Below are 26,791 nucleotides of genomic sequence, written 5' to 3'. Positions count from 1 at the left end.
TTGTTTCCCACTGCCCCTAGCCAAGATGGTGGCCGCTTTACACATTCCGCAGTGACGTCACTTCCTGTTGGCGCGCCCCTCCAGGCGTCACGTGACGACGCATTCTTCACCGATTTTTCAAATGTTTATTGTTTCTTTTCACCTCTGCTAAAATATTTAAAAAAAACACGAACGACCATGAAATAACATCTTTTAAATCTTCCGCTGAAAGTCTAAATAATATAATTTCGTCATCCTTTCCCCATTTTATAAAAAATAAAACTCACCGGAAGTGGGCGTCGAAACCGGATGTAGAGGTGTGACGGGGTCACGTGGTTTTCTCCGTCAGCTACCACCGCAGAATCATTTAAAGTAAGTGCCGCTCCCTTTACGAACATTTACATTTTATTTTAATTACTACGAATACCAACAACGTTCTCTTATAACCATTAAGAACGTTACATTGTTACCAACGTTGCCGCCGCGAGAAAGTTACCAGTTTTATCGGGATAATTTCCTTCTGTGTGTGTTTATGCTCGGCACAGGCGTGGCCCATCGTTTCAGTGTTAATCGCTGAGGCTCACGGAGCCAGGCTGAGGCTCACGGAGCCAGGCTGAGGCTCACGGAGCCAGGCTGAGGCTCACGGAGCCAGGCTGAGGCTCACGGAGCCAGGCTGAGGCTCACGGAGCCAGGCTGAGGCTCACGGAGCCAGGCTGAGGCTCACGGAGCCAGGCTGAGGCTCACGGAGCCAGGCTGAGGCTCACGGAGCCAGGCTGAGGCTCACGGAGCCAGGCTGAGGCTCACGGAGCCAGGCTGAGGCTCACGGAGCCAGGCTGAGGCTCACGGAGCCAGGCTGAGGCTCACGGAGCCAGGCTGAGGCTCACGGAGCCAGGCTGAGGCTCACGGAGCCAGGCTGAGGCTCACGGAGCCAGGCTGAGGCTCACGGAGCCAGGCTGAGGCTCACGGAGCCAGGCTGAGGCTCACGGAGCCAGGCTGAGGCTCACGGAGCCAGGCTGAGGCTCACGGAGCCAGGCTGAGGCTCACGGAGCCAGGCTGAGGCTCACGGAGCCAGGCTGAGGCTCACGGAGCCAGGCTGAGGCTCACGGAGCCAGGCTGAGGCTCACGGAGCCAGGCTGAGGCTCACGGAGCCAGGCTGAGGCTCACGGAGCCAGGCTGAGGCTCACGGAGCCAGGCTGAGGCTCACGGAGCCAGGCTGAGGCTCACGGAGCCAGGCTGAGGCTCACGGAGCCAGGCTGAGGCTCACGGAGCCAGGCTGAGGCTCACGGAGCCAGGCTGAGGCTCACGGAGCCAGGCTGAGGCTCACGGAGCCAGGCTGAGGCTCACGGAGCCAGGCTGAGGCTCACGGAGCCAGGCTGAGGCTCACGGAGCCAGGCTGAGGCTCACGGAGCCAGGCTGAGGCTCACGGAGCCAGGCTGAGGCTCACGGAGCCAGGCTGAGGCTCACGGAGCCAGGCTGAGGCTCACGGAGCCAGGCTGAGGCTCACGGAGCCAGGCTGAGGCTCACGGAGCCAGGCTGAGGCTTCTACTACTATAGGGTTCAATGTTAATCGCTGAGACTCACAGAGCCAGACTGAGACTCCCTGAGCCAGACTGAGGCTCACGGAGCCAGATTGAGGTTCGCTGAGCCAGACTGAGGCTCACAGAGCCAGAGCCAGACTGAGACTCCCTGAGCCAGACTGAGTCTCACTGAGCCAGACTGAGGCTCACAGAGCCAGACTGAGGCTCACGGAGCCAGACTGAGGCTCCCTGAGCCAGACTGAGGCTCCCTGAGCCAGACTGAGGCTCACGGAGCCAGACTGAGGCTCCCTGAGCCAGACTGAGGCTCCCTGAGCCAGACTGAGGCTCACAGAGCAAGACTGAGGCTCACAGAGCCAGACTGAGGCTCACAGAGCCAGAGCCAGACTGAGGCTCACAGAGCCAGAGCCAGACTGAGTCTCACTGAGCCAGACTGAGGCTCCCTGAGCCAGACTGAGTCTCACAGAGCCAGACTGAGGCTCACAGAGCCAGACTGAGGCTCACAGAGCCAGAGCCAGACTGAGTCTCACTGAGCCAGACTGAGGCTCCCTGAGCCAGACTGAGGCTCCCTGAGCCAGACTGAGGCTCACGGAGCCAGACTGAGGCTCCCTGAGCCAGACTGAGGCTCACAGAGCCAGACTGAGGCTCACAGAGCCAGACTGAGGCTCACAGAGCCAGAGCCAGACTGAGTCTCACTGAGCCAGACTGAGGCTCCCTGAGCCAGACTGAGTCTCACAGAGCCAGACTGAGGCTCACAGAGCCAGACTGAGGCTCACAGAGCCAGAGCCAGACTGAGTCTCACTGAGCCAGACTGAGGCTCCCTGAGCCAGACTGAGGCTCCCTGAGCCAGACTGAGGCTCACGGAGCCAGACTGAGGCTCCCTGAGCCAGACTGAGGCTCACAGAGCCAGACTGAGTCTCACTGAGCCAGACTGAGTCTCACTGAGCCAGACTGAGTCTCACTGAGCCAAACTGAGGCTCCTTACCATAGGTTTCAGATGCTGCTGATTATGATGATGCTGATGATGACGCTGCTGCTTCTGATGACGATGCTGCTGATGATGATGCTGATGATGATGATAATGCTGATGATGACGCTGCTGATGATGATGCTGATGATGACGCTGCTGCTTCTGATGACGATGCTGCTGACGATGCTGCTGATGATGATGATAATGCTGATGATGACGCTGCTGATGATGATGCTGATGATGACGCTGCTGCTGATGATGATGACGATGCTGCTGATGATGACGCTGCTGCTGATGATGATGACGATGCTGTTGCTGCTGCTGATGATACTGCTGCTGCTGTTGATGATAATGCTGTTGCTGCTGATGATGATGATGCTGATGACGCTGCTGATGACGCTGCTGATGATGATGACGCTGCTGCTGATGATGACGCTGCTTCTGCTGCTGCTGCTGATGATGATGATGACGCTGCTGCTGCTGCTGATGATGATGACGCTGCTGATGCTGCTGCTGATGATGATGATGACGCTGCTGATGATGATGACGATGCTGCTGCTGCTGCTGATGATGATGATGATGACGCTGCTGCTGCTGCTGATGATGATGACGCTGCTGCTGATGATGATGATGCTGCTTCTGCTGCTGCTGATGACGCTGCTGCTGATGATGATGATGCTGCTTCTGCTGCTGCTGATGATGATGATGATGACGCTGCTGCTGCTGCTGATGATGATGACGCTGCTGCTGATGATGATGATGCTGCTTCTGCTGCTGCTGATGACGCTGCTGCTGCTGCTGCTGCTGCTGATGATGATGACGCTGCTGCTACTGATGACGCTGCTGATGATGATGATGCTGCTTCTGCTGCTGCTGCTGATGATGATGACGCTGCTGCTGCTGCTGATGATGATGATGATGACGTGGCTGGCCGCAGGATGTGGAAGGCGTCCGCTGGACACAAAGTCTCCGTGGACGTGGAGGCTGACGACGACTGGGAGACAGACCCAGACTTCGTGGTGAGACACGCTACACACACGCTACACACACGCTACACACGCGCTAGGCACGCACGCACGCACACACCACGCTACACACACGCTACACACACGCTATACACACGCTACACACACGCACACGCGCTACGCACGCACTACACACACACGCTACACACACGCTACACACACGCGCACACGCGCATGCGCACACGCACGCACGCTACACACACGCGCACGCACGCTACACACACCGCGCACACGCGCATGCGCACACGCACGCACGCTACACACACGCGCACACGCGCATGCGCACACGCACGCACGCTACACACACGCGCACGCACGCTACACACACGCGCACACGCGCACGCACGCTACACACGCGCTACACACACGCTACACACACACGCTACACACACGCTACACACACTACACACACGCACGCACGCACTACACACGCACACTACACACACACTACACACACGCACGCACACGCTACACACGCACACGCACTACACACACGCTACACACACGCTACACACGCGCTACACACGCTACACACACGCTACACACGCACACGCACACTACACACACACTACGCACACGCACACACACACTACACACACGCTACACACACGCTACACACGCGCTACACACGCTACACACACGCTACACACACGCTACACACACTACACACGCTACACACACGCTACACACACGCTACACACACGCTACACACACGCTACACACACACGCTACACACGCGCTACACACGCGCTACACACACGCTACACACACTACACACACGCTACACACACACTACACACACGCACGCACATGCTACACACGCGCTACACACACGCTACACACACGCTACACACACGCTACACACACGCGTGCGAACGCACACACGCAAGATGGTGCGCCGTGCCGTTTATTCCATTGGAACCTCATCTGCCAGTAAAAAAAATTGATAATTGTGTTTTTGTACCCTTCTGTCTGGTAACAAAACCGACACCTTTTAAAATCCTTTATATTAAGTTCGCTTGCTCGCTTGCTTACGACCGTGCAAATCTTTCGGTCGTTTTTTAACCCACTTCCCGTGATCCAATCGAGCTGACATTTTGCACACAGACTCGTTGTGCGTGACAATTGATTTTCGTGAAAAAAAATATATTATATGTAATTACCAATTGCTTAACGCTGGCAGGCAATCATCTGACCCATAGGTGGCAGCCATCTCAAGCCAGAGGACGAGAGGACTCTAGCCGCCACGCATATAAAGGATTTATAGTGACACACTTTGTTTTTTACGGGTTTATTTTTTATTTGTGTGTGTGTCTGTGCGCATCAGAACGATGTCTCTGAGAAGGACCAACGCTGGGGGGCGAAGACGGTTGAGGGGTCTGGTCGACAGGAGCACTTCAGGTGAGGAGGAGACGTCGTCATCATTGTCATCGTCATCATCATCATCATCGTCATCATCGTCGTCATCAACGTCATCATCATCGTCATCATCGTCGTCATCATCGTCATCGTCATCATCATCGTCATCATCATCGTCATCATCGTCATCATCGTCATCATCATCGTCATCATCATCGTCATCATCATCGTCATCATCATCGTCGTCATCATCGTCATCATCGTCATCATCGTCATCATCATCGTCATCATCGTCATCGTCGTCGTCATCATCGTCATCATCATCGTCATCATCATCGTCATCATCATCGTCATCATCATCGTCGTCATCATCGTCATCATCATCGTCATCATCATCGTCATCATCATCGTCATCATCATCGTCGTCGTCATCATCGTCATCGTCATCATCAACATCGTCATCATCATCATCATCAACATCATTATCATCGTCATCATCATCATCATCATCACCAACATCATCACCAGCATCATAGACATCATAGACATTATAGACATCATCAACATCAACATCATCAACATCATCAACATCATCGTCACCAACATCATCATCATCAACATCATCGTCACCAACATCATCATCGTCAACATCATCATCGTCACCAACATCATCATCACCAACATCATCATCGTCACCAACATCATCATCATCAACATCATCATCGTCACCACCATCATAGACATCAACATCATCATCGTCACCAACATCATCATCATCACCACCATCATAGACATCAACATCATCATCACCATCACCACCATCGTCATCATCATCACCACCATCATAGACATCAACATCATCATCACCATCGTCATCATCATCACCACCATCGTCATCATCATCACCATCATCATCACCACCATCGTCACCATCATCACCACCATCATCACCATCGTCATCACCACCACCATCATCACCACCATCACCATCACCACCATCATCATCACCATCGTCATCACCACCACCATCATCATCACCACCACCATCATCATCACCACCACCACCATCATCATCACCACCACCATCATCATCATCACCGTCATCATAACCATCATCATTCCTCATCCGCCCCCCCTCTCTCCCTGCTACTCATCTTGATCCCTGTCTGCCCGTGTCTCCCCGTGTCTCCCCGTGTCTCCCCGTGTCTCCCCGTGTCTCCCCGTGTCTCCCCGTGTCTCCCCGTGTCTCTGTCCCCGTGTCTCTCTCCCCGTGTCTCTCCGTGTCTCCCCGTGTCACTCCATGTCTCCCTGTGTCTCTCTCCCCGTGTCTCTCCCCGTGTCTCTCTCCCCGTGTCTCTCCGTGTCTCCCCGTGTCACTCCATGTCTCCCTGTGTCTCCCTCCCCGTGTCTCTCCCCGTGTCTCTGTCCCCGTGTCTCTCTCCCCGTGTCTCTCTCCCCGTGTCTCTCTCCCCGTGTCTCTCTCCCCGTGTCTCTCTGTGTCTCCCCGTGTCACTCCATGTCTCCCTGTGTCTCCCCGTGTCTCTCTCCCTGTGTCTCTCTCCCCGTGTCTCTCCCCGTGTCTCTGTCCCCTGTGTCTCTCTGTGTCTCCCCGTGTCCCCCGTGTCTCCCCGTGTCTCTGTCCCCGTGTCTCTGTCCCCGTGTCTCTATCCCCGTGTCTCTCTCCCCGTGTCTCTCCGTGTCTCCCCGTGTCACTCCATGTCTCCCTGTGTCTTTCTCCCCGTGTCTCTCCCGTGTCTCTGTCCCCTGTGTCTCTCTGTGTCTCCCCGTGTCACTCCATGTCTCCCTGTGTCTCTCTCCCCGTGTCTCTCTCCCCGTGTCTCTCCGTGTCTCCCCGTGTCACTCCATGTCTCCCTGTGTCTCTCTCCCCGTGTCTCTCCCCGTGTCTCTGTCCCCTGTGTCTCTCTGTGTCTCCCCGTGTCACTCCATGTCTCCCTGTGTCTCTCTCCCCGTGTCTCTCCCCGTGTCTCTGTCCCCTGTGTCTCTCTGTGTCTCCCCGTGTCACTCCATGTCTCCCTGTGTCTCTCTCCCCGTGTCTCTCCCCGTGTCTCTGTCCCCTGTGTCTCTCTGTGTCTCCCCGTGGTCACTCCATGTCTCCCTGTGTCTCTCTCCCCGTGTCTCTCCCCGTGTCTCTGTCCCCTGTGTCTCTCTGTGTCTCCCGTGTCACTCCATGTCTCCCCGCGTCTCCCCGTGTCTCCCCGTGTCTCCCTGCGTCTCCCCGCGTCTCCCCGTGTTTCCCCGCGTCTCCCCGTGTCTCCCCGTGTCTCCCCTTGTCTCCCCGTGTCTCCCCGTGTCTCCCCGCGTCTCCCCGTGCCTCCCCGTGTCTCCCCGCGTCTCCCCGTGTCTCCCCGTGTCTCCCCGCGTCTCCCCGTGTCTCTATCCCCGTGTCTCCCCGTGTCTCCCCTTGTCTCCCCTTGTCTCCCCGCGTCTCCCCGCGTCTCCCCCGCGTCTCCCCGCGTCTCCCCGCGTCTCCCCGCGTCTCCCCGCGTCTCCCCGCGTCTCCCCGCGTCTCCCCGCGTCTCCCCCGTGTCTCCCACGTCTCCCCGTGTCTCCCCGCGTCTCCCGTGTCTCTCCCTGTCTCCCGCGTCTCCCCGCGTCTCCCCGCGTCTCCCCGCGTCTCCCCGCGTCTCCCCGCGTCTCCCCGCGTCTCCCCGCGTCTCCCCGCGTCTCCCCGCGTCTCCCACGTCTCCCCGTGTCTCCCCGCGTCTCGCGTGTCTCTCCCTGTCCTCCCGCTTCTCCCCGCGTCTCCCCGCGTCTCCCCGCGTCTCCCCGTGTCTCCCCGCGCCTCCCACGTCTCCCCGTGTCTCCCCCGCGGTCTCGCGTGTCTCTCCCTGTCTCCCGCGTCTCCCCCGCGTCTCCCCGCGTCTCCCACGTCTCCCCGTGTCTCCCCGCGTCTCGCGTGTCTCTCCCTGTCTCCCGCTTCTCCCCGCGTCTCCCCGTGTCTCCCCGCGCCTCCCCGTGTCTCCCCGCGTCTCCCCGTGTTTCCCCCGCGGTCTCCCCGCGTCTCCCCGCGTCTCCCACGTCTCCCCGTGTCTCCCCGCGTCTCGCGTGTCTCTCCCTGTCTCCCGCTCTCTCCCGCGTCTCCCCGTGTCTCCCCGCGCCTCCCCGTGTCTCCCCGCGTCTCCCCGTGTTTCCCCGCGTCTCCCCGCGTCTCCCCGCGTCTCCCACGTCTCCCCGTGTCTCCCCGCGTCTCGCGTGTCTCTCCCTGTCTCCCGCTTCTCCCCGTGTCTCCCCGCGTCTCCCCGTGTCTCCCCGCGTCTCCCCGCGTCTCCCCGCGTCTCCCCGTGTCTCCCACGTCTCCCCGTGTCTCCCCGCGTCTCCCGTGTCTCTCCCTGTCTCCCGCGTCTCCCCGCGTCTCCCCGCGTCTCCCCGCGTCTCCCCGCGTCTCCCCGCGTCTCCCCGCGTCTCCCGCGTCTCCCCGCGTCTCCCCGTGTCTCCGTTGTCCCCGTGTCTCAGCCTGGACGCGCTGCGTGCCGAGGTATCGAGCGAGCACCGTGACCACGCCCAGCGCGACGGGCCCAGCTCCTCACACGGCTACGGGGGTCGCTACGGCGTGGAGACGGACCGCATGGACAAGGTGGGGGGGGGGTGGCGGGGGAGGGTGGGGGGAGAGGGTGGGGGGGAGGGTGGGGGGGGTAGGGGGTGGGGTGGGGGGGAGACACGGCGTGGGGAGAGGGGGTGGGAGAGAGGGGGGGAGAGAGAGGGGGGGAGACACGGGGGGGGGGTGGAGTGGGGGGGTGGGGGGTGGGGGTCGCTACGGCGTGGAGACGGACCGCATGGACAAGGTGGGGGGGGGAGGGTGGGGGGGGTGGGGGGTGGGGTGGGGGGGTGGGGGGGGAGACACGGGGTGGGGGAGACACGGGAGAGAGATGGGGGTGGAGAGGGGTGGGGGGGGTAGGGGGGGTGGGGGTGGTCGCTACGGCGTGGAGACGGACCGCATGGACAAGGTGGGGGTGGGGGGTGGGGTGGGGAGTGGGGTAGGGGGGTGGGGAGGGTGGGGGGTGGGGAGAGGGGTGGGGGGTGGGGGGGGGAGGGTGGGTGGGGAGGGGGGGGTGGGGAGACACGGGCTGGGGAGAGGGGGGGGGGGGCGGAGGGGGGGGGAGACACGGCGTGGAGACAGGGGGCCACACGCACGCAGGGTAGGGTGAGACACACTGTGTGTCCCTCTCTGTGTGCGTCTCTCTGCGTCTCTCTGTCTCTGTGTGTGTCTCTCTCTGTCTCTGTGTGTGTCTCTCTGTGTCTCTCTGCGTCCCTCTCCCTGCGTCTCTCTGTCTCTGTGTGTGTCTCTCTCTGTCTCTGTGTGTGTCTCTCTCTGTCTCTGTGTGTGTCTCTCTTTGTCTCTCTGCGTCCCTCTCCCTGCGTCTCTCTGTCTCTGTGTGTGTGTCTCTCTCTGTCTCTGTGTGTGTCTCTCTCTGTCTCTGCGTCCCTCTCCCTGCGTCTCTCTGTCTCTGTGTGTGTCTCTCTCTGTCTCTGTCTCTCTCTCTCTCTGCGTCTCTCTCTGCGTCTCTCTCTCTGCGTCTCACTGTGTGTCTCTCTGTCTCTCTCTGTCTCTTTCTCTCTGTGTGTCTCTCTGCTCTCTCTGCGTCTCTCTCTGCGTGGTCTCTCTGCGTGTCTCTCTGTGCGCCGTGTGCGCAGAGTGCCGTGGGACACGAGTACTCGTCCCGGCTGGCTCTGCACTCGTCGCAGACGGACGGCGCTCGTGGCTTCGGGGGTCGCTTCGGAGTGGAGAGCGACCGCGTAGACAAGGTGAGACACGCGGGGAGACGCGGGGAGACGCGGAGAGACGCGGGGAGACACACGGAGACGCGGGGAGACGCGGGGAGACGCGGGGAGACGCGGGGAGACGCGGGGGAGGGAGACACGGGGAGAGAGACACGGGGAGACGCGGGGAGACACATGGAGACACGGGGAGAGAGACACGGGGAGAGAGACACGGGGAGACGCGGGGAGACGCGGGGAGACGCGGGGAGACACGGGAGGACACGGGGAGACACGGGGAAAGAGACGCGGGGAGACACGGGGAGACATGGGGAGGGAGACACGGGGGAAAGAGAGACGGGGAGACAGGGATCAAGATGAGTAGCAGGGAGAGAGGGGGGGCGGATGAGGAATGATGATGGCGATGATGATCGTGGTGTTGATGATGATGGTGGTGATGGTGATGATGATGATCGTGGTGGTAATGTTGGTGATGATGATGACGATGGTGGTAATGTTGGTGATGCTGGTGATGATGATGGTGGTGATGATGGGGGGTTCACGACGGCCGTGTGGGTGGGTGGGGTTCACGATGGCCGTGTGGGTGGGTGGGGTTCACGATGGCCGTGTCACTGGGTGGGTGGGGTTCACGACGGCCGTGTGGGTGGGTGGGGTTCACGACGGCCGTGTGTGTGGGTGGGGTTCACGATGGCCGTGTGGGTGGGTGGGGTTCACGATGGCCGTGTGGGTGGGTGGGGTTCACGATGGCCGTGTGGGTGGGGGTCACCCCCATCAACACCGGTGACGATTATCTGAACCGATCCTGGGCCCTCCCCTAGGTCGCCTCGGCCTGAAATGGAGTACCTGGTGTAGCGGTGTGTGGTAAACATCGCCGCTAGGGGAGACAAAGTCGGCCGGGCGTGGTGCTGGCCTGGTGCACTTTGCCCCGACAGTCTGTTGAGGCTACACGGGGGATCTTTGTCTTTGTGTTCGGCAGGCGGCTCTGGCTTTGAGTACAAGGCCAAGGCGGAGAAGCACGTGTCTCAGAAAGGTGACAAACCCTGAGTCGTGGTCATTGTCAACATCACCATCATCACCATCGTTATCATCACAATCATCATCACAATCATCATCACAATCATCATCATCACAATCATCATCATCACAATCATCAACATCACAATCATCAACATCACCTTCATCACCATCATCATAATCATCACCATCGCCATCATCACCATCATCACCATCATCACCATCATCACCATCATCACCCCCCATCATCATCCCCCATCATCACCATCGTCATCAACATCACCCCCATCATCATCATCATCACCATCATCGTCATCATCGTCATCATCATCGTCATCATCGCCATCATCACCATCGTCATCATCATCACCATCGTCATCATCACCCCATCACCACCATCATCATCACCATAATCATCAACATCATCATCACCACCGTCATCATCACCATCATCACCATCATCACCATCATCATCGTCGTCGTCGTCATCATCATCACCCCCATCATTGCCATCGTCATCATCGCCATGGTCACCATCATCATCACCCCCATCACCCCCATCGTCACCATCGTCATCATCACCATCGTCACCATCGTCATCATCACCCGCAGTCGCTGCGAAACAGCACTTGCCTCTGCAGTGGGTGGAGGCTAAGCTGGGAGGGGGGGACCCCTTTGTCTTTGTGGCAGACTACGCTCAGGGCTTCGGGGGCAAGTTTGGCGTGCAGAGCGACCGCGTGGACAAGGTGGCGCACGGCTGGGAGCACAAGGAGAAGGTGGCACAGCACGAATCACAGACAGGTGCGGAGAGACACGGGGAGAGAGACACGTGGGGAAAGGAGAGACACGGGGACAGGGAGAGACACGGGGGAAGAGGGAGAGACGTGGGGAGAGACACGGGGAGAGGGAGAGACACGGGGAGAGAGGGAGAGACACAGGGAGACACGGGGAGACACGTGGGAGGAGACACGCGGGGGGGAGACACGGGGAGGACACGTGGGGGGAGACACGTGGGGGGAGACACGTGGGGGAGACACGGGGAGACACGGGGAGACACGGGGAGACACGGGGAGAGACAAGGTGGCGCACGGCTGGGAGCACAAGGAGAAGGTGGCACAGCACGAATCACAGACAGGTGCGGAGAGACACGGGGAGAGAGACACGTGGGGAAAGGAGAGACACGGGGACAGAGAGAGACACGGGGGGAGAGGGAGAGACGTGGGGAGAGACACGGGGAGAGGGAGAGACACGGGGAGAGAGGGAGAGACACAGGGGAGACACGGGGAGACACGCGGGGGGGGAGACACGGGGAGACACGTGGGGGGACACACATGGGGGGAGACACGTGGGGGGAGACACGGGGAGACACGGGGAGACACGGGGAGACACGGGGAGAGACAAGGTGGCGCACGGCTGGGAGCACAAGGAGAAGGTGGCACAGCACGAATCGCAGACAGGTGCGGAGAGACACGGGGGAGAGAGACACGGGGGGAAGGAGAGACACGGGGACAGGGAGAGACACGGGGGGAGAGGGAGAGACGCGGGGAGAGGGAGAGACGCGGGGAGAGACACGGGGAGAGAGACACGGGGGAAGGAGAGGACACGGGGACAGGGAGAGACGCGGGGAGAGGGAGAGACGCGGGGAGAGACACGGGGAGAGAGGGAGAGACACGGGGAGACACGTGGGAGGAGACACGCGGGGGGGAGACACGGGGAGAGACACGGGGAGAGACGGGGAGAGAGACATGGGGAGAGACACGGGGAGACACGGGGAGAGACGCGGGGAGAGACACGGGGAGAGAGACGGGGAGAGACACGGGGAGAGACGCGGGGAGAGACGCGGGGAGACACGGGGAGAGAGACACGGGGAGAGAGACGCGGAGAGAGACGCGGGGAGACACGGGGAGAGAGACACGGGGAGAGAGACACGGGGAGAGAGACACGGGGAGAGACGCGGGGACAGAGACCGCGGGGAGAGACGCGGAGACAGACACGGGGAGAGACGCGGAGAGAGACGGAGAGAGACACGGAGAGAGACACGGGAGAGACACGGGGAGAGAGACGGGGAGAGAGACGGGGAGAGACACGGGGAGACACGGGGAGAGAGACGCGGGGAGACACGGGGAGAGAGACGGGGAGAGAGATACGGGGAGAGAGACGGGGAGAGAGATGCGGGGAGAGAGACGCGGGGAGAGAGACGCGGGGAGAGAGACACGGGGAGAGACGCGGGGAGAGACACGGAGAGAGACACGGAGAGACGCGAGTGGACGGGGGCACGGTGGCCATGCTGCTGTTGCTGCTGTTGTTGCTGCTGCTACGACTACTACTGCTGCTTCTACTGCTGCTGCTGCTTCTACTGCTACTGCTGCCGCTGCTGCTGCTGCTGCTGCGTCCCCTTCCCCACAGACTACAAGAAGGGCTTTGGAGGGCAGTTTGGGGTGCAGTCGGACCGCGTGGACGAGTCGGCGCTCGGATTTGAGTACCAGGGGCGCCAGCCGCTCCACCAGTCGCAGCAGGGGTGCTCGCTCACTCAGCCCGCTCCTCGCTCGCTCAGCTCGCTCACTTACTCGCTCACAGTCGCTCTCTCCACTCAGCACTCACTCAACTACTCACTTAACTACTCACTCAGCCACTCAGCCACTCACTCACTCACGCAGCACTCACTCGCTCGCTCGCTCACTCGACTTCGCTCACTCACTCACTCACTCAGCCACTCACTCACTCAGCCACTCACTCAGCCACTCACTCAACCACTCACTCACTCAGCCACTCACTCACTCAAACCGCTCGCTCACTCACTCACTCAGCCACTCACTCACTCAGCCACTCACTCACTCAGCCACTCTCACTCACTCAGCCACTCGCTCACTCAACCACTCACTCAACCACTCGCTCACCTCAGCCACTCACTCGCAAACACCCTCAGCCGCTCGCTCACTCTGCCACTCACTCAGCCACTCACTCACTTTGCCACTCACCCACTCACTCACCCACTCACTCACTCACCCAGTCACCCACCCAGTCACCTACCCACCCACTCACTCACCCACCCACTCACTCACCCAGTCACCCACCCAGTCACCTACCCACCCACCCAATCACTCACCCAGTCACTCACCTACTCACCCACCCACCCACTCACTCACCCACTCACTCACCCAGTCACCTACCCCACCCACCCACTCACTCACCCAGTCACTCACCTACTCACTCACCCACACCCACTCACTCACCCCAGTCACCTACCCCAGTCACCTACCCACTCACTCACCCACCCCAGTCACATCACCTACTCACTCACCCACCCACTCACTCACCCAGCTCCACCCACCCAGTCACCTACACCACTCACCCAGTCACCCCACCCAGTCACCCACCCAGTCACCTACCCACTCACTCACTCACCAGTCACCCATCCAGTCACCTACCCACCCACTCACCCACCTCACTCACTCACCTACTCACTCACCCCAACCCACTCATTCACCCAGTCATCCATCCAGTCACCTACCCACTCACCCACTCACTCACCCCAGTCACTCACCTACCCACCCCACTCACCCACCCACCACTCACTCACCTACTCACTCACACCCACCCACTCACCTCACCCAGTCATCCATCCAGTCACCTACCCACTCCACCCACTCACTCACCCAGTCACCCACCTACCCACCCACTCACTCACCCACTCACTCACCCAGTCACTCACCCACCCACTCACCTACCCACTCACTCACCCACCCACTCACTCACTCACCCAGTCACCCATCCAGTCACCTACCCACCCACTCACTCACCCAACCACTCACCCACTCACTCACCCACTCACTCACTCACTCACCCAGTCACTCACTCACCCACTCACCTACCCACCCACCCACTCACTCACCCAGTCACCTACCCAGTGTCACCTACCCACCCACCCACTCACTCACCTACTCACTCACCCACCCACTCACCTACCCACTCACTCACCCAGTCACCCATCCAGTCACCTACCCACCCATTCACTCACCCAACCCACTCACTCACCCAGTCACTCACCCACCCACTCACCCACCCACTCACCCACTTCACCTACCCACCCACCCACCCACCCACCCACTCACTCACCCAGTCACTCACCACCCCCACTCACCCACCCACCCACTCACCCACCCACCCACTCACCCAGTCACCCACCCACCCACTCACCCAGTCACCCACCCACTCACCTACCCACCCACCCACTCACCCACCCACCCACTCACCCACCCACCCACCCACCCACTCACCCAGTCACCCACCCACTCACCTACCCACCCACCCACTCACTCACCCAGTCACTCACGCACCCACTCACCTACCCACCCACCCACTCACTCACCCAGTCACCTACCCAGTCACCTATCCACCCACCCACTCACTCACCCAGTCACTCACCCACCCACTCACCCACCCACTCACCCAGTCACCCACCCACTCACCCACCCACTCACCTACCCACCCACCCACTCACTCACCCAGTCACTCACCCACCCACTCACCGTCTGTGTTTCTGTTTTTCTCAGATTACTCCAAGGGCTTTGGAGGTAAATTTGGAGTGCAAAGCGACCGGGTGGACAAGGTACCGATCACTCACCCACTCGCCCACTCAATCACTCGCTCACTCGCTCACTCGCCCACTCGCTCACTCGCTCACTCACCCACTCGCTCACTCACTCACTCACCCACTCTCTCACTCGCCCACTCATCCACTCGCTCACGTCGCCCCACTCGCTCACTCAATCACTCACCCACTCGCCCACTCGCTCACTCACCCACTTTATCACTCACCCACTTTATCACTCACCCCACTCGCTCACTCGTCCACTCAACAACTAGCCAACTCAATCACTCACCCACTCAATCACTCACCAACTCACCCACTCAATCACTCGCCCACTTGATCACTCGCTCACTAGATCACTCACCCACTTTATCACTCATGTACTCACCCACTCATGCACTCACCCACTCGATCACTCACCAACTCACCCACTCCTCCACTCATTCACTCACCCACTCATGCACTCACCCACTCATGCACTCACCCACTCATGCACTCACCCACTCATGCACTCACCCACTCGATCACTCACCAACTCACCCACTCCTCCACTCATTCACTCACCCACTCATGCACTCACCCACTCATGCACTCACCCACTCATGCACTCACCCACTCATGCACTCACCCACTCATGCACTCACCCACTCATGCACTCACCCACTCATGCACTCACCCACTCATGCACTCACCCACTCATGCACTCACCCACTCATGCACTCACCCACTCGATCACTCACCAACTCACCCACTCCTCCACTCATTCACTCACCAACTAGCCAACTCAATCACTCACCCACTCGATCAGTTGATCATTCGTCCACTCACTCGATCGTTCGATCGCTTGATCACTCGCCTACTCATCCACTCGATCAGTCGCCCACTCGGTCACTCGATCGGTCGTCCACCTCGCTCACTCGCTTGATCATTCGTCCACTCGATCATTCGCTCACTCGCCCACTCGGTCACTCACTCGCTCACTTTCTCATTCATCCACTCGCCCACTCGATCAGTCGCCCACTCGTCCACTCAAACCATTAGCACTGCACACGGCATTCATATAGCACTAGGTGGGTGAGTGAGTGGGTGAGTGAGTGAGTTGGTGAGAGAGTGGGTAGGTGAGTGAGTGAGTGAGTGAACGCGTGGGTGGGTGGGTGAGTGAACAGTTGGGTGAGTGAATTAGTGTGTGGGTTGATGAGTGAGTGGGTGGTTGAGCGGGTGAGATTGTGAATGGGTGAGTGAGCGGGGTGAGTGAGTGAGTGAACGGGTGGGTGGGTGAGTGGGTGGGTGAGTGAGTGGGTGAGTGAGTGAGAGAGTGGGTAGGTGAGTGAGTGAGTGAGTGAACGGGTGGGTGGGTGGGTGAGTGAACAGTTGGGTGAGTGAATTAGTGTGTGGGTTGATGAGTGAGTGGGTGGTTGAGCGGGTGAGATTGTGAGTGGGTGAGTGAGCGGGTGAGTGAGTGAGTGAGTGAGTGAACGGGTGGGTGGGTGAGTGGGTGGGTGAGTGAGTGGGTGAGTGAGTGAGTGAGTGAACGGGTGGGTGAGATTGTGAGTGGGTGAGTGAGTGGGTGAGTGAGTGAACGGGTGGGTGGGTGAGTGGGTGGGTGAGTGAGTGGGTGAGTGAGTGAGTGAGTGAACGGGTGGGTGAGATTGTGAGTGGGTGAGTGAGTGGGTGAGTGAGTGAACGGGTGGGTGAGTGAGTGGGTGGGTGAGTGAGTGGGTGAGTGAGTGAGTGAATTAGTACGTGGGTTGATGAGTGAGTGGGTGAGCAGGTGAGTTTGTGAGTGAGTGAACGGGTGGGTTAGTGAGATGTGGGTGGGTGAGTGAGTGTGTGAGTGAGTGGGTGAGTGGGTGAGTGACTGGGTTGGTGAGTTTGTGGGTGGGTCTCCTTATTGCTCGCCATATCTCTTCATGTCCGTGTGTGTGCGTCTTTGTGCCTGTCCGTATGTCCATGTGTCCGAGTGTGTCCGTGTGTCCCATGTGTCTATGTCCGTGTGTGTGTGTGTGTGTCTGTGTGTGTGTATGTCTCTGTGTGTCTGTGTGTGTGTGTCTGTGTGTGTGTCTGTGTGTGTGTGTCTGTGTGTCCGTGTGTGTCTGTGTGTGTCCGTGTGTGTCTGTGTGTGTGTGGATGTGTCTGTGTGTGTGTCTGTGTGTGTCTGTGTGTGTGTGTGTCTGTGTGTGTGTGTCTGTGTGTGTCTGTGTTGTGTATCTGTGTGTGTGTGTGTCTGTGTGTGTGTGTGTGTCTGTGTGTCTGTCTGTGTGTGTGTCTGTGTGTGTGTGTGTCTGTGTGTGTGTCTGTGTGTGTGTGTCTGTGTGTGTGTCTGTGTGCAGAGCGGCCGCCTCCTTTGAGGAGATGAAGGGGCCGTCCTCCAGCTACGAACGCACACAGCCTGTGGAGGCCGGTGGAGTGACTCGCCTGTCACCCACTCACTCACTCACCCCCCCAGTCACCCACTCACCCACTCAGTCACCCACCCCACTTCACCCACCCACTCACCAGAGTCACCCAGCCACCCAGCCACCCATTCACCCACTCCCCGTGTCTCCCCGTGTCTCCCCGTGTCTCCCCGCGTCTCCCCGCGTCTCCCCGTGTCTCCCCGTGTCTCCCCGTGTCTCCCCGCGTCTCCCCGCGCGTCTCCCCGCGCGTCTCCCCCGCGTCTCCCCGCGTCTCCCCGCGTCTCCCCCTGTCTCCCCCTGTCTCCCCGCGTCTCCCCGTGTCTCCCCGACGTCTCACCGTGTCTCCCCCTGTCTCCCCGCGTCTCCGCCTGTCTCCCCGTGTCTCCCCGTGTCTCCCCGCGTCTCCCCGCGTCTCCCCGCGTCTCCCCGCGTCTCCCCGTGTCTCCCCGCGTCTCCCCGCGTCTCCGCCTGTCTCCCCGCGTCTCCCCGCGTCTCCCCGCTTGTCTCCCCGTGTCTCCCCGCGTCTCCCCGCGTCTCCCCGCGTCTCCCCGCGTCTCCCCGCGTCTCCCCGCGTCTCCCCGCGTCTCCCCGCGTCTCCCGCGTCTCCCCGCGTCTCCCCCTGTGTCTCCCCGCGTCTCCCCGCGTCTCCCCGCGTCTCCCCCGCGTCTCCCCCCGTGTCTCCCCGCGTCTCCCCCCGCGTCTCCCCGCGTCTCCCCGCGTCTCCCCCTGTGTCTCCCCGCGTCTCCCCGCGTCTCCCCGCGTCTCCCCGCGTCTCCCCCCGTGTCTCCCCGCGTCTCCCCGCGTCTCCCCGCGTCTCCCCGCGTCTCCCCCCGTGTCTCCCCGCGTCTCCCCCCGCGTCTCCCCGCGTCTCACCGCGTCTCCCCCGCGTCTCACCGTGTCTCCCCTTGTCTCCCCGCGTCTCCCCGCGTCTCCCCGCGTGCAGCCAAGGCCGGCGCTGCAGGCAATCTGCGTGCACGCTTTGAGAAGCTAGCGCAGGAGGAGGCAGCAAGCAGCAGCCCCCCTCCCCGCGCCGGGCCCCCCAATCGAACGCGGCGGGCGACGGCAGCAGCGGCCAAAGAGAAACGGCAGCAGGAGGAGCGGGAGGAGGAGGAGGAGGAGGCTCGCAAGGTCGGTCACGGTCTAGCCCCACGTCCACCCCCACGGGTGTCTCCCCCCACGTGTCTCCACCCCCTGTGTCTCCCGCCCCGGTGTCTCCCCCCCCCCCGTGTCTCCTCCCTGTATCTCCACCCCCCTGTGTCTCCCCCCCCCCCCCGTGTCTCCCCCCCCCCGTGTCTCCCTCCCCCCCCGTGTCTCCCCCCCGTGTCTCCCCCCGTGTCTCCCTCCTCCCCCCCCCCCCCCGTGTCTCCCCCAGTGTCTCCCCCCCGTGTCTCCCCCCGTGTCTCCCCCCCGTGTCTCCCCCCCGTGTCTCCCCCCCGTGTCTCCCCCCGTGTCTCCCCCCGTGTCTCCCCCCGTGTCTCCCCCCGTGTCTCCCCCCCGTGTCTCCCCCCCGTGTCTCCCCCCGTGTCTCCCCCAGTGTCTCCCCCCCGTGTCTCCCCCCCCGTGTCTCCCCCCGTGTCTCCCCCCACGTGTCTCCCCCCCGTGTCTCCCCCCCGTGTCTCCCCCCCGTGTCTCCCCCCCGTGTCTCCCCCCCGTGTCTCCCCCCGTGTCTCCCCCCCGTGTCTCCTCCCCGTGTCTCCTCCCCGTGTCTCCCCCCCGTGTCTCCCTCCTCCCCCCCCCCCCCCCCCGTGTCTCCCCCAGTGTCTCCCCCCCGTGTCTCCCCCCGTGTCTCCCCCCCGTGTCTCCCCCCCGTGTCTCCCCCCCGTGTCTCCCCCCGTGTCTCCCCCCAGTGTCTCCCCCCCGTGTCTCCCCCCCCGTGTCTCCCCCCGTGTCTCCCCCCCGTGTCTCCCCCCGTGTCTCCCCCAGTGTCTCCCCCCCGTGTCTCCCCCCCGTGTCTCCCCCCCCGTGTCTCCCCCCCGTGTCTCTCCCCGTGTCTCCACCCCCGTGTCTCCCCCAGTGTCTCCCCCCCGTGTCTCCACCCCCGTGTCCCCCAGTGTCTCCCCCCCCCCCGTGTCCTCCCCCACCCCCACCCCGTCCACCCCCCATGTCTGTGTTGTGCTTCTATGATCCCTGTTTCTCTGCTTCTCTCTGCTTCTCTCTGCTTCTCAGGCTGAAGCGGCCGCTCAGAAGAAAGCAGCAGCAGCAGCGACAGCAGCAGCAGTAGCAGCCACCCCCAAGATCCATGCTGAGGCAAGGCTCACAACCATGATTACAATCAGCACCATCGTGATTACAATCTGCACCATCGTGATCAGAATCACCACGATCGTGATCACAATCAGTAGAATAGTGGTCACAATCACCACGATCGTGATCACAATCACCACGATCGTGATCACAATCATCACACACGTCAACTAGCTTGATCTAGACTTGAAGCTTTCGCGTCCGCAGCACTGAATATTTTCTGGGGCTTCTGGCAAAGCTGCCACGCAGAGGTCGCAACCGGGTACCCGATAACCGTGATGATGATGATGAGAGAGAGACGCAAACTCCAAATCTACAGCAGCAGCAGCAGCAGGCGTCAGGGTCAGGATTGAACCCACGACCTCCTGCACACCAGGCGAGGTAGTCAACATCTCCTAGCCACCGTGATGATGATGAGAGAGAGACGCAGACTCCTAATCTACAGCAGCAGCAGGCATCGTCAGGGTCAGGATTGAACCCACGACCTCCTGCGCACCAGGCGAGGTAGTCAACATCTCCTAGCCACCGTGATGATGATGAGAGAGAGACGCAGACTCCTAATCTACAGCAGCAGCAGGCATCATCAGGGTCGGGATCAAACCCACGACCTCCTGCGCACCAGGCGAGGTAGTCAACATCTCCTAGCCACCGTGATGATGATGAGAGAGACGCAGACTCCTAATCTACAGCAGCAGCAGGCATCGTCAGGGTCGGGATCAAACCCACGACCTCCTGTACACCAGGCGAGGTAGTCAACATCTCCTAGCCCACCGTGACGATGATGAGAGAGAGACGCAGACTCCTAATCTACAGCAGCAGCAGGCATCGTCAGGGTCGGGATCGAACCCACGACCTCCTGCGCACCAGGCGAGGTAGTCGACATCTCCTAGCCACCGTGATGATGATGAGAGAGAGACGCAGACTCCAAATATACAGCAGCAGCAGCAGGCATCGTCAGGGTCGGGATCAAACCCACGACCTCCTGCACACCAGGCGAGGTAGTCAACATCTCCTAGCCACCGTGATGATGATGAGAGAGAGACGCAGACTCCTAATCTACAGCAGCAGCAGGCATCGTCAGGGTCGGGATCGAACCCACGACCTCCTGCACACCAGGCGAGGTAGTCAACATCTCCTAGCCACCGTGATGATGATGAGAGAGAGACGCAGACTCCTAATCTACAGCAGCAGCAGCAGGCATCGTCAGGGTCGGGATCAAACCCACGACCTCCTGCGCACCGGGCGAGGTAGTCAACATCTCCTAGCCACCGTATAATAATCCCCCGCTCACCCCCACCCCCTCCTCCCCCCACCCCCCTCCCCCCCCCCTCCCCACAGGCCGAGCCTCCGAGTCTCTACGAGGAGGTGGACGACTCTGGTCGTCACGGCGACCAGGACCACGCGTACGAGGAGGTCCGTTACCGTGGTAACGAGCCGCAGCAGCAGCAGCAGCCCGGTCGCCATGGAGACGATGATGACGCGGCCGCCCCCGCCGCGGAGCCCGAATACGAGGAGGCCCGTTACCCTGACGACGAACAGCAGCAGCAGCCCGGTTACCGTGGAAACGAGCAGCAGCAGCCCGGTTACCATGGAGATGAGGAGCAGCAGCAGCAGCAAGGTGAGGGGGGGTTGGGTGGGTGAGTGGGTGGGTGGGTGGGTGAGTGAGTGGGTGGGTGGGTGGGTGAGTGAGTGGGTGGGTGGGTGGGTGAGTGAGTGGGTGGGTGGGTGAGTGAGTGAGTGGGTGGGTGGGTGAGTGAGTGAGTGGGTGGGTGGGTGGGTGGGTGAGTGAGTGGGCGGGTGGGTGAGTGAGTGGGCGGGTGGGTGGGTGGGTGGGTGAGTGGGTGGGTGGGTGAATGAGTGGGTGGGTGGGTGGGTGAATGAGTGGGTGGGTGGGTGGGTGAATGAGTGGGTGGGTGGGTGGGTGAATGAGTGGGTGGGTGGGTGGGTGAATGAGTGGGTGGGTGGGTGGGTGAATGAGTGGGTGGGTGGGTGAATGAGTGGGTGGGTGGGTGGGTGAATGGGTGGGTGGGTGAGTGGGTGAATGGGTGGGTGGGTGAGTGAGTGAGTGAGTGGGTGGGTGGGTGAGTGAGTGGGTGGGTGGGTGGGTGAGTGAGTGAGTGGGTGGGTGGGTGGGTGGGTGGGTGGGTGAGTGGGTGGGTGGGTGGGTGGGTGAGCGAGTGAGTGACTGGGTGAATTATTAAGTGGGTGGGTGACTGAGAGGGTGACTGAGTGGGTGATTGGGTGGGTGACCGGGTGAGCGAGTGGGTGAGCGAGTGAGCGAGTGGGTGAGCGAGTGACTGGGTGAGCGAGTGAGCGAGCGAGTGACTGGGTGAGCGAGTGAGCGAGCGAGTGACTGGGTGAGCGAGTGACTGGGTGGGTCAGAGGGGGGAGGGGTTCCCAGTGGGTGGAGCCACACGTGGCCTACTGGAGGCTTCAGCTGGTCTGTCGAGAGAGAGAGAGATTCAAACAGATCTGTAGATGTTCATGATTCCACTTCCTTACCAAGCAAATTCTCACCGACTCTGGTGACTCGCTTTGTAAGAGGTTCCTGCCAGTAGGAGAGGCGGCGATCGCTCTGCACAGTGATGGGGGTAGGGGTAGGGGTGGAGGTGGTGCTGTGATTGGTCGTAATTCTCGGTTTCGGTGTTGCAGGGGTCACTGCAGTTGCCCTCTACGACTATCAAGCGGGTGAGACACCCTGCTCATCCATCTACTCACCCACTCACTCACTCACCCACCAATTCACCCACTCGCCCACTCAGTCACCCACCCACTCGCCCACCTGCTCACCCACCCACTCACTCATCTATCCACTCACCCACCCACTCACCCATCCACTCACTCCTCCATCCACTCACTCACCCACTCACTCACCCACTCACTCACCCATCCACTCACCCATCCACTCACTCACCCATCCACTCACCCATCCACTCACTCACCCATCCACTCACCCATCCACTCACCCACCCACTCACTCACCCACTCACTGACTCACTCACTCACTCACCCATCCACTTACTCACCCATCCACTCACTCCTCCATCCACTCACCCATCCACTCACCCACTCATCCACCCACTCACTGACTCACCCACTCACTCACTCAACCACCCACTCACCCATCCACTCACTCCTCCATCCACTCACTCCTCCATCCACTCACCCATCCACTCACTCACCCAATCACCCATCCACTCACCCACCCACTCGCCCACCCAATCACCCACTCATCCACCCACTCACCCATCCACTCACTCACCACCCACTCACCCATCCACTCACCCACCCACTCACCCACTCACCCACCCACTCACCCACCCAATCACCCACCCACTCACCCACGCAATCACCCACCCACTCACCCAATCACCCACCCACTCACCCAATCACCCACCCACTCACCCACCCACTCACTCATCCACTCACCCACTCACCCACTCACTCTTCAAACTTATCCACTCACCCACTCACCCACTCACCCACTCATCCACTCACCCACTCACTCTTCAAACGTATCCACCCACCCACTCATTCACTCACCCACCCACCCACTCACCCGCTCACCCACCCACTCATCCACTCATCCACTCACCCATTCACCCACTCATCCACTCACCCGCTCACCCACCCACTCATCCACTCATCCACTCATCCACTCACCCATTCACCCACTCATCCACTCACCCACTCACTCACCCACTCATCCACTCACCCACTCATCCACTCATCCACTCATCCGCCCACCCACCCGCTCACCGGCTGTGTGTGTGCGCATCCTTGTGTGTATGCGTGTGTACGTGCGTGCGTGTATGTGCGTGCGCGTGCGTGTGCGTACGTGCGTGTGCGTGCGTGCGTGCGTGCGTGTGTGCGTGTGCGTGCGTGCGTGTGTGTGTGCGTGTGCGTGCGTGTATGTGTGTGTGCGTGGATGTGTGCGCGCGTGCGTGTATGTGTGTGAGCGTGTGTATGTGTGCACGTGTGTGTGTATGTGTGTGCGTGCGTGTGTGTGCGTGCGCGTGTGTGCGTGCGTGTGTGCGTGCGTGTGTGTGTGTGTGTGCGTGCGTGTGCGTGCGTGTGCGTGCGTGCGTCTGCGTGTGTGCGTGTGCGTGCGTGTGTGTGTGTTTGTGTGCGTGCGTGTGTGCGTGCGTGTGCGTGCGTGCGTGCGTCTGCGTGTGTGCGTGTGCGAGCGTGCGTGTGTATGTGTCTGCGTGTGTGTGTGCGTGTGCGTGCGTGCGTGTGCGCGTGCGCGTGCGTGTGTGTGCGTGTGCGTAGCGGGTGACGATGAGATCTCGTTTGACCCGGGCGAAGCGATCACCGACATCGAGATGGTGGACGAGGGCTGGTGGAGGGGCTCCTGCCGCGGCCTGCACGGACTCTTCCCCGCAAACTACGTGGAGCTGCAGTAGCTCACAGTGATGATGGTGACGATGGTGACGATGATGGTGACGATGGTGACGATGACGATGATGGTGACGATGATGGTGACGATGATGGTGACGATGATGACGATGATGGTGACGATGACGATGATGGTGACGATGATGGTGACGATGATGGTGACGATGATGGTGACGATGATGACGGACGGTGACGATGGTGACGATGGTGACGATGGTGACGATGATGGTGACGATGGTGACGATGATGGTGACGATGACGATGATGGTGACGATGATGGTGACGATGATGGTGACGATGGTGACGATGATGGTGACGATGATGGTGACGATGATGGTGACGATGATGACGGACGGTGACGATGGTGACGATGATGGTGACGATGGTGATGATGATGGTGACGATGATGGTGACGATGATGGTGACGATGATGGTGACGATGATGGTGACGATGGTGACGATGATGGTGACGATGACGATGATGGTGACGATGATGGTGACGATGATGGTGACGATGATGACGGACGGTGACGATGGTGACGATGATGACGATGATGGTGACGATGACGATGATGACGATGATGGTGACGATGACGATGATGACGATGATGACGATGATGGTGACGATGGTGATGGTGACGAAGGTAACGATGGTGATGACGATGATGGACGGTGACAAATGATTGCAACCTCGTGACGCACCTCGTGACTTACAAAACACTCATTCCATTTAGCAGTCAACGTGTAAAACATAAACACTACCCCTGTCTGTGTGTCTCTGTGTCTGTGTGTGTCTGTGTGTGTGAGTCTCTGTGTGTGTCTTTGTGTGTGTGTCTCTGTGTGTCTCTGTGTGTGTCTCTGTGTGTGTGTCACTGTGTGTCTCTGTGTGTGTCTCTGTGTGTGTCACTGTGTGTCTCTGTGTGTGTCTCTGTGTGTCTCTGTGTGTGTCTCTGTGTGTGTCACTGTGTGTGTGTCTCTTGTCTGTGTCACTGTCTGTGTGTGTCTCTCTGTCTGTGTCTTTGTCTATGTGTGTCTCTGTCTGTGTCTCTGTGTGTGTCACTATGTGTGTGTCTCTGTCTGTGTTACTGTGTGTGTGTGTCTCTGTGTGCGTCTCTGTGTGTGTCACTGTGTGTGTCACTGTGTGTGTCTCTGTGTCTGTCTCTGTGTCTGTATCTGTGTGTGTCACTGTGTGTGTCTCTGTGTGTGTCTCTGTCTGTGTTACTCTGTGTGTGTCTCTGTCTGTGTCACTGTGTCTGTGTCTCTGTCTGTGTCACTGTCTGTGTGTGTCACTGTCTGTCTCTGTCTGTGTGTGTGTGTCACTGTCTCTAACACTACCCCTGTCTGTGTCACTTTGTGTGTCTCTGTGTGTGTCACTGTGTCACTGTGTGTGTCCCTGTGTTTGTGTCTCTGTGTGTGTCTCTGTGTGTGTGTCTGTGTCTCTGTGTCACTGTCTGTGTCTCTGCTTTCATAGGTGCTCGCTAACAGCACTTGCCCCAACAGTCTGTTAAAGGCTATACGGGGGTTCTTTGTTCTTTGCTTTGTCTCTGTCTGTGTCTCTGTCTGTGTCACTGTGTCTGTGTCTCTGTGTGTGTCTGTGTCTCTGTCTGTGTCACTGTGTCTGTGTCTCTGTGTGTGTCTGTGTTCTCTGTGTGTGTGTTTGTGTGTGTCTCTGTCTGTGTCACTGTCTGTGTCACTACCCCTGCCACTGTCACTACCCCGGTTTGGTGGTTAATAGGGTTTGGTGGTTAATAGGGTTTTTGTGGTTAATAGGGTTTGGTGGTTAATAGGGTGCGGGCGTTAATAGACCTTTGGCGGTTGATAGGGTTGTGGGGCTAAACATGATTTTGCGGTTAATAGGGTCTTTTGGTTAATAGGGTATTTTGGTTATTTTTGCATTCCAACTCATTGCCCACAGATGTCTGTGGTGCTGATGACGATGCTGATGATGATGATGGCGATAATGCTGATGATGCTTATGACGATGCCCACGATGATGCTGATGATGATGGCGATGATGCCGATGATGCTGATGACGATGCCGATGATGCTGATGATGATGGCGATGATGCTGATGATGATGCCGATGATGCTGATGATGATGATGCCGATGATGCTGATGCTTATGATGTAATTCATCATGACTGTTCATGTGTATTATTATGATGATGTTGATTGTGATGTTAATGACGGCAGTGTATTTTTTAAGCAAAGAATTATATCCACACATTTCCACTCCGAAATTTGCCGGGTTCACTACGCCGTGTCACTGGGTGGGTGGGGTTCACGATGGCCGTGTGGGTGGGTGGGGGTCACGATGGCCGTGTGGGTGGGTGGGGTTCACGATGGCCGTGTGGGTGGGTGGGGTTCACGATGGCCGTGTGGGTGAGTGGGGTTCACGATGGCCGTGTGGGTGTGTGGGGTTCACGATGGCCGTGTGGGTGGGTGGGGTTCACGATGGCCGTGTGGGTGGGTGGGGTTCACTGTGGCCGTGTGGGTGAGTGGGGTTCACGATGGCCGTGTGGGTGAGTGGGGTTCACGATGGC

At 59.7% G+C, this 26,791-nt stretch overlaps 1 protein-coding gene across 1 annotated transcript; it reads left to right on the top strand.

Moving 5' to 3' along the window:
- Positions 1-283: 283 nt before the first annotated feature.
- LOC144733631 (src substrate cortactin-like) lies at positions 284-26,488 on the top strand. Its single transcript, XM_078615658.1, is given in 17 exon segments — positions 284-351; positions 3,422-3,503; positions 4,837-4,910; positions 8,343-8,463; positions 9,522-9,636; positions 10,585-10,635; positions 11,310-11,420; positions 13,026-13,136; positions 15,173-15,229; positions 17,543-17,611; positions 18,550-18,606; positions 18,609-18,660; positions 18,662-18,734; positions 19,773-19,853; positions 21,189-21,468; positions 22,503-22,538; positions 24,123-26,488. Coding segments are annotated over 16 exon segments (1,503 nt in total). The 5' UTR covers positions 284-351; position 3,422; the 3' UTR covers positions 24,257-26,488.
- The last annotated feature ends 303 nt before the right edge of the window (positions 26,489-26,791 follow it).

This window comes from Lampetra planeri, chromosome 48 (genome assembly GCF_965212315.1).
Source record: "Lampetra planeri chromosome 48, kcLamPlan1.2.h2, whole genome shotgun sequence".
Taxonomy (NCBI): domain Eukaryota; kingdom Metazoa; phylum Chordata; class Hyperoartia; order Petromyzontiformes; family Petromyzontidae; genus Lampetra; species Lampetra planeri.
The sequence above is the reverse complement of the archived record's forward strand: the minus strand, read 5'-3'. Positions and strand labels throughout refer to the sequence as shown.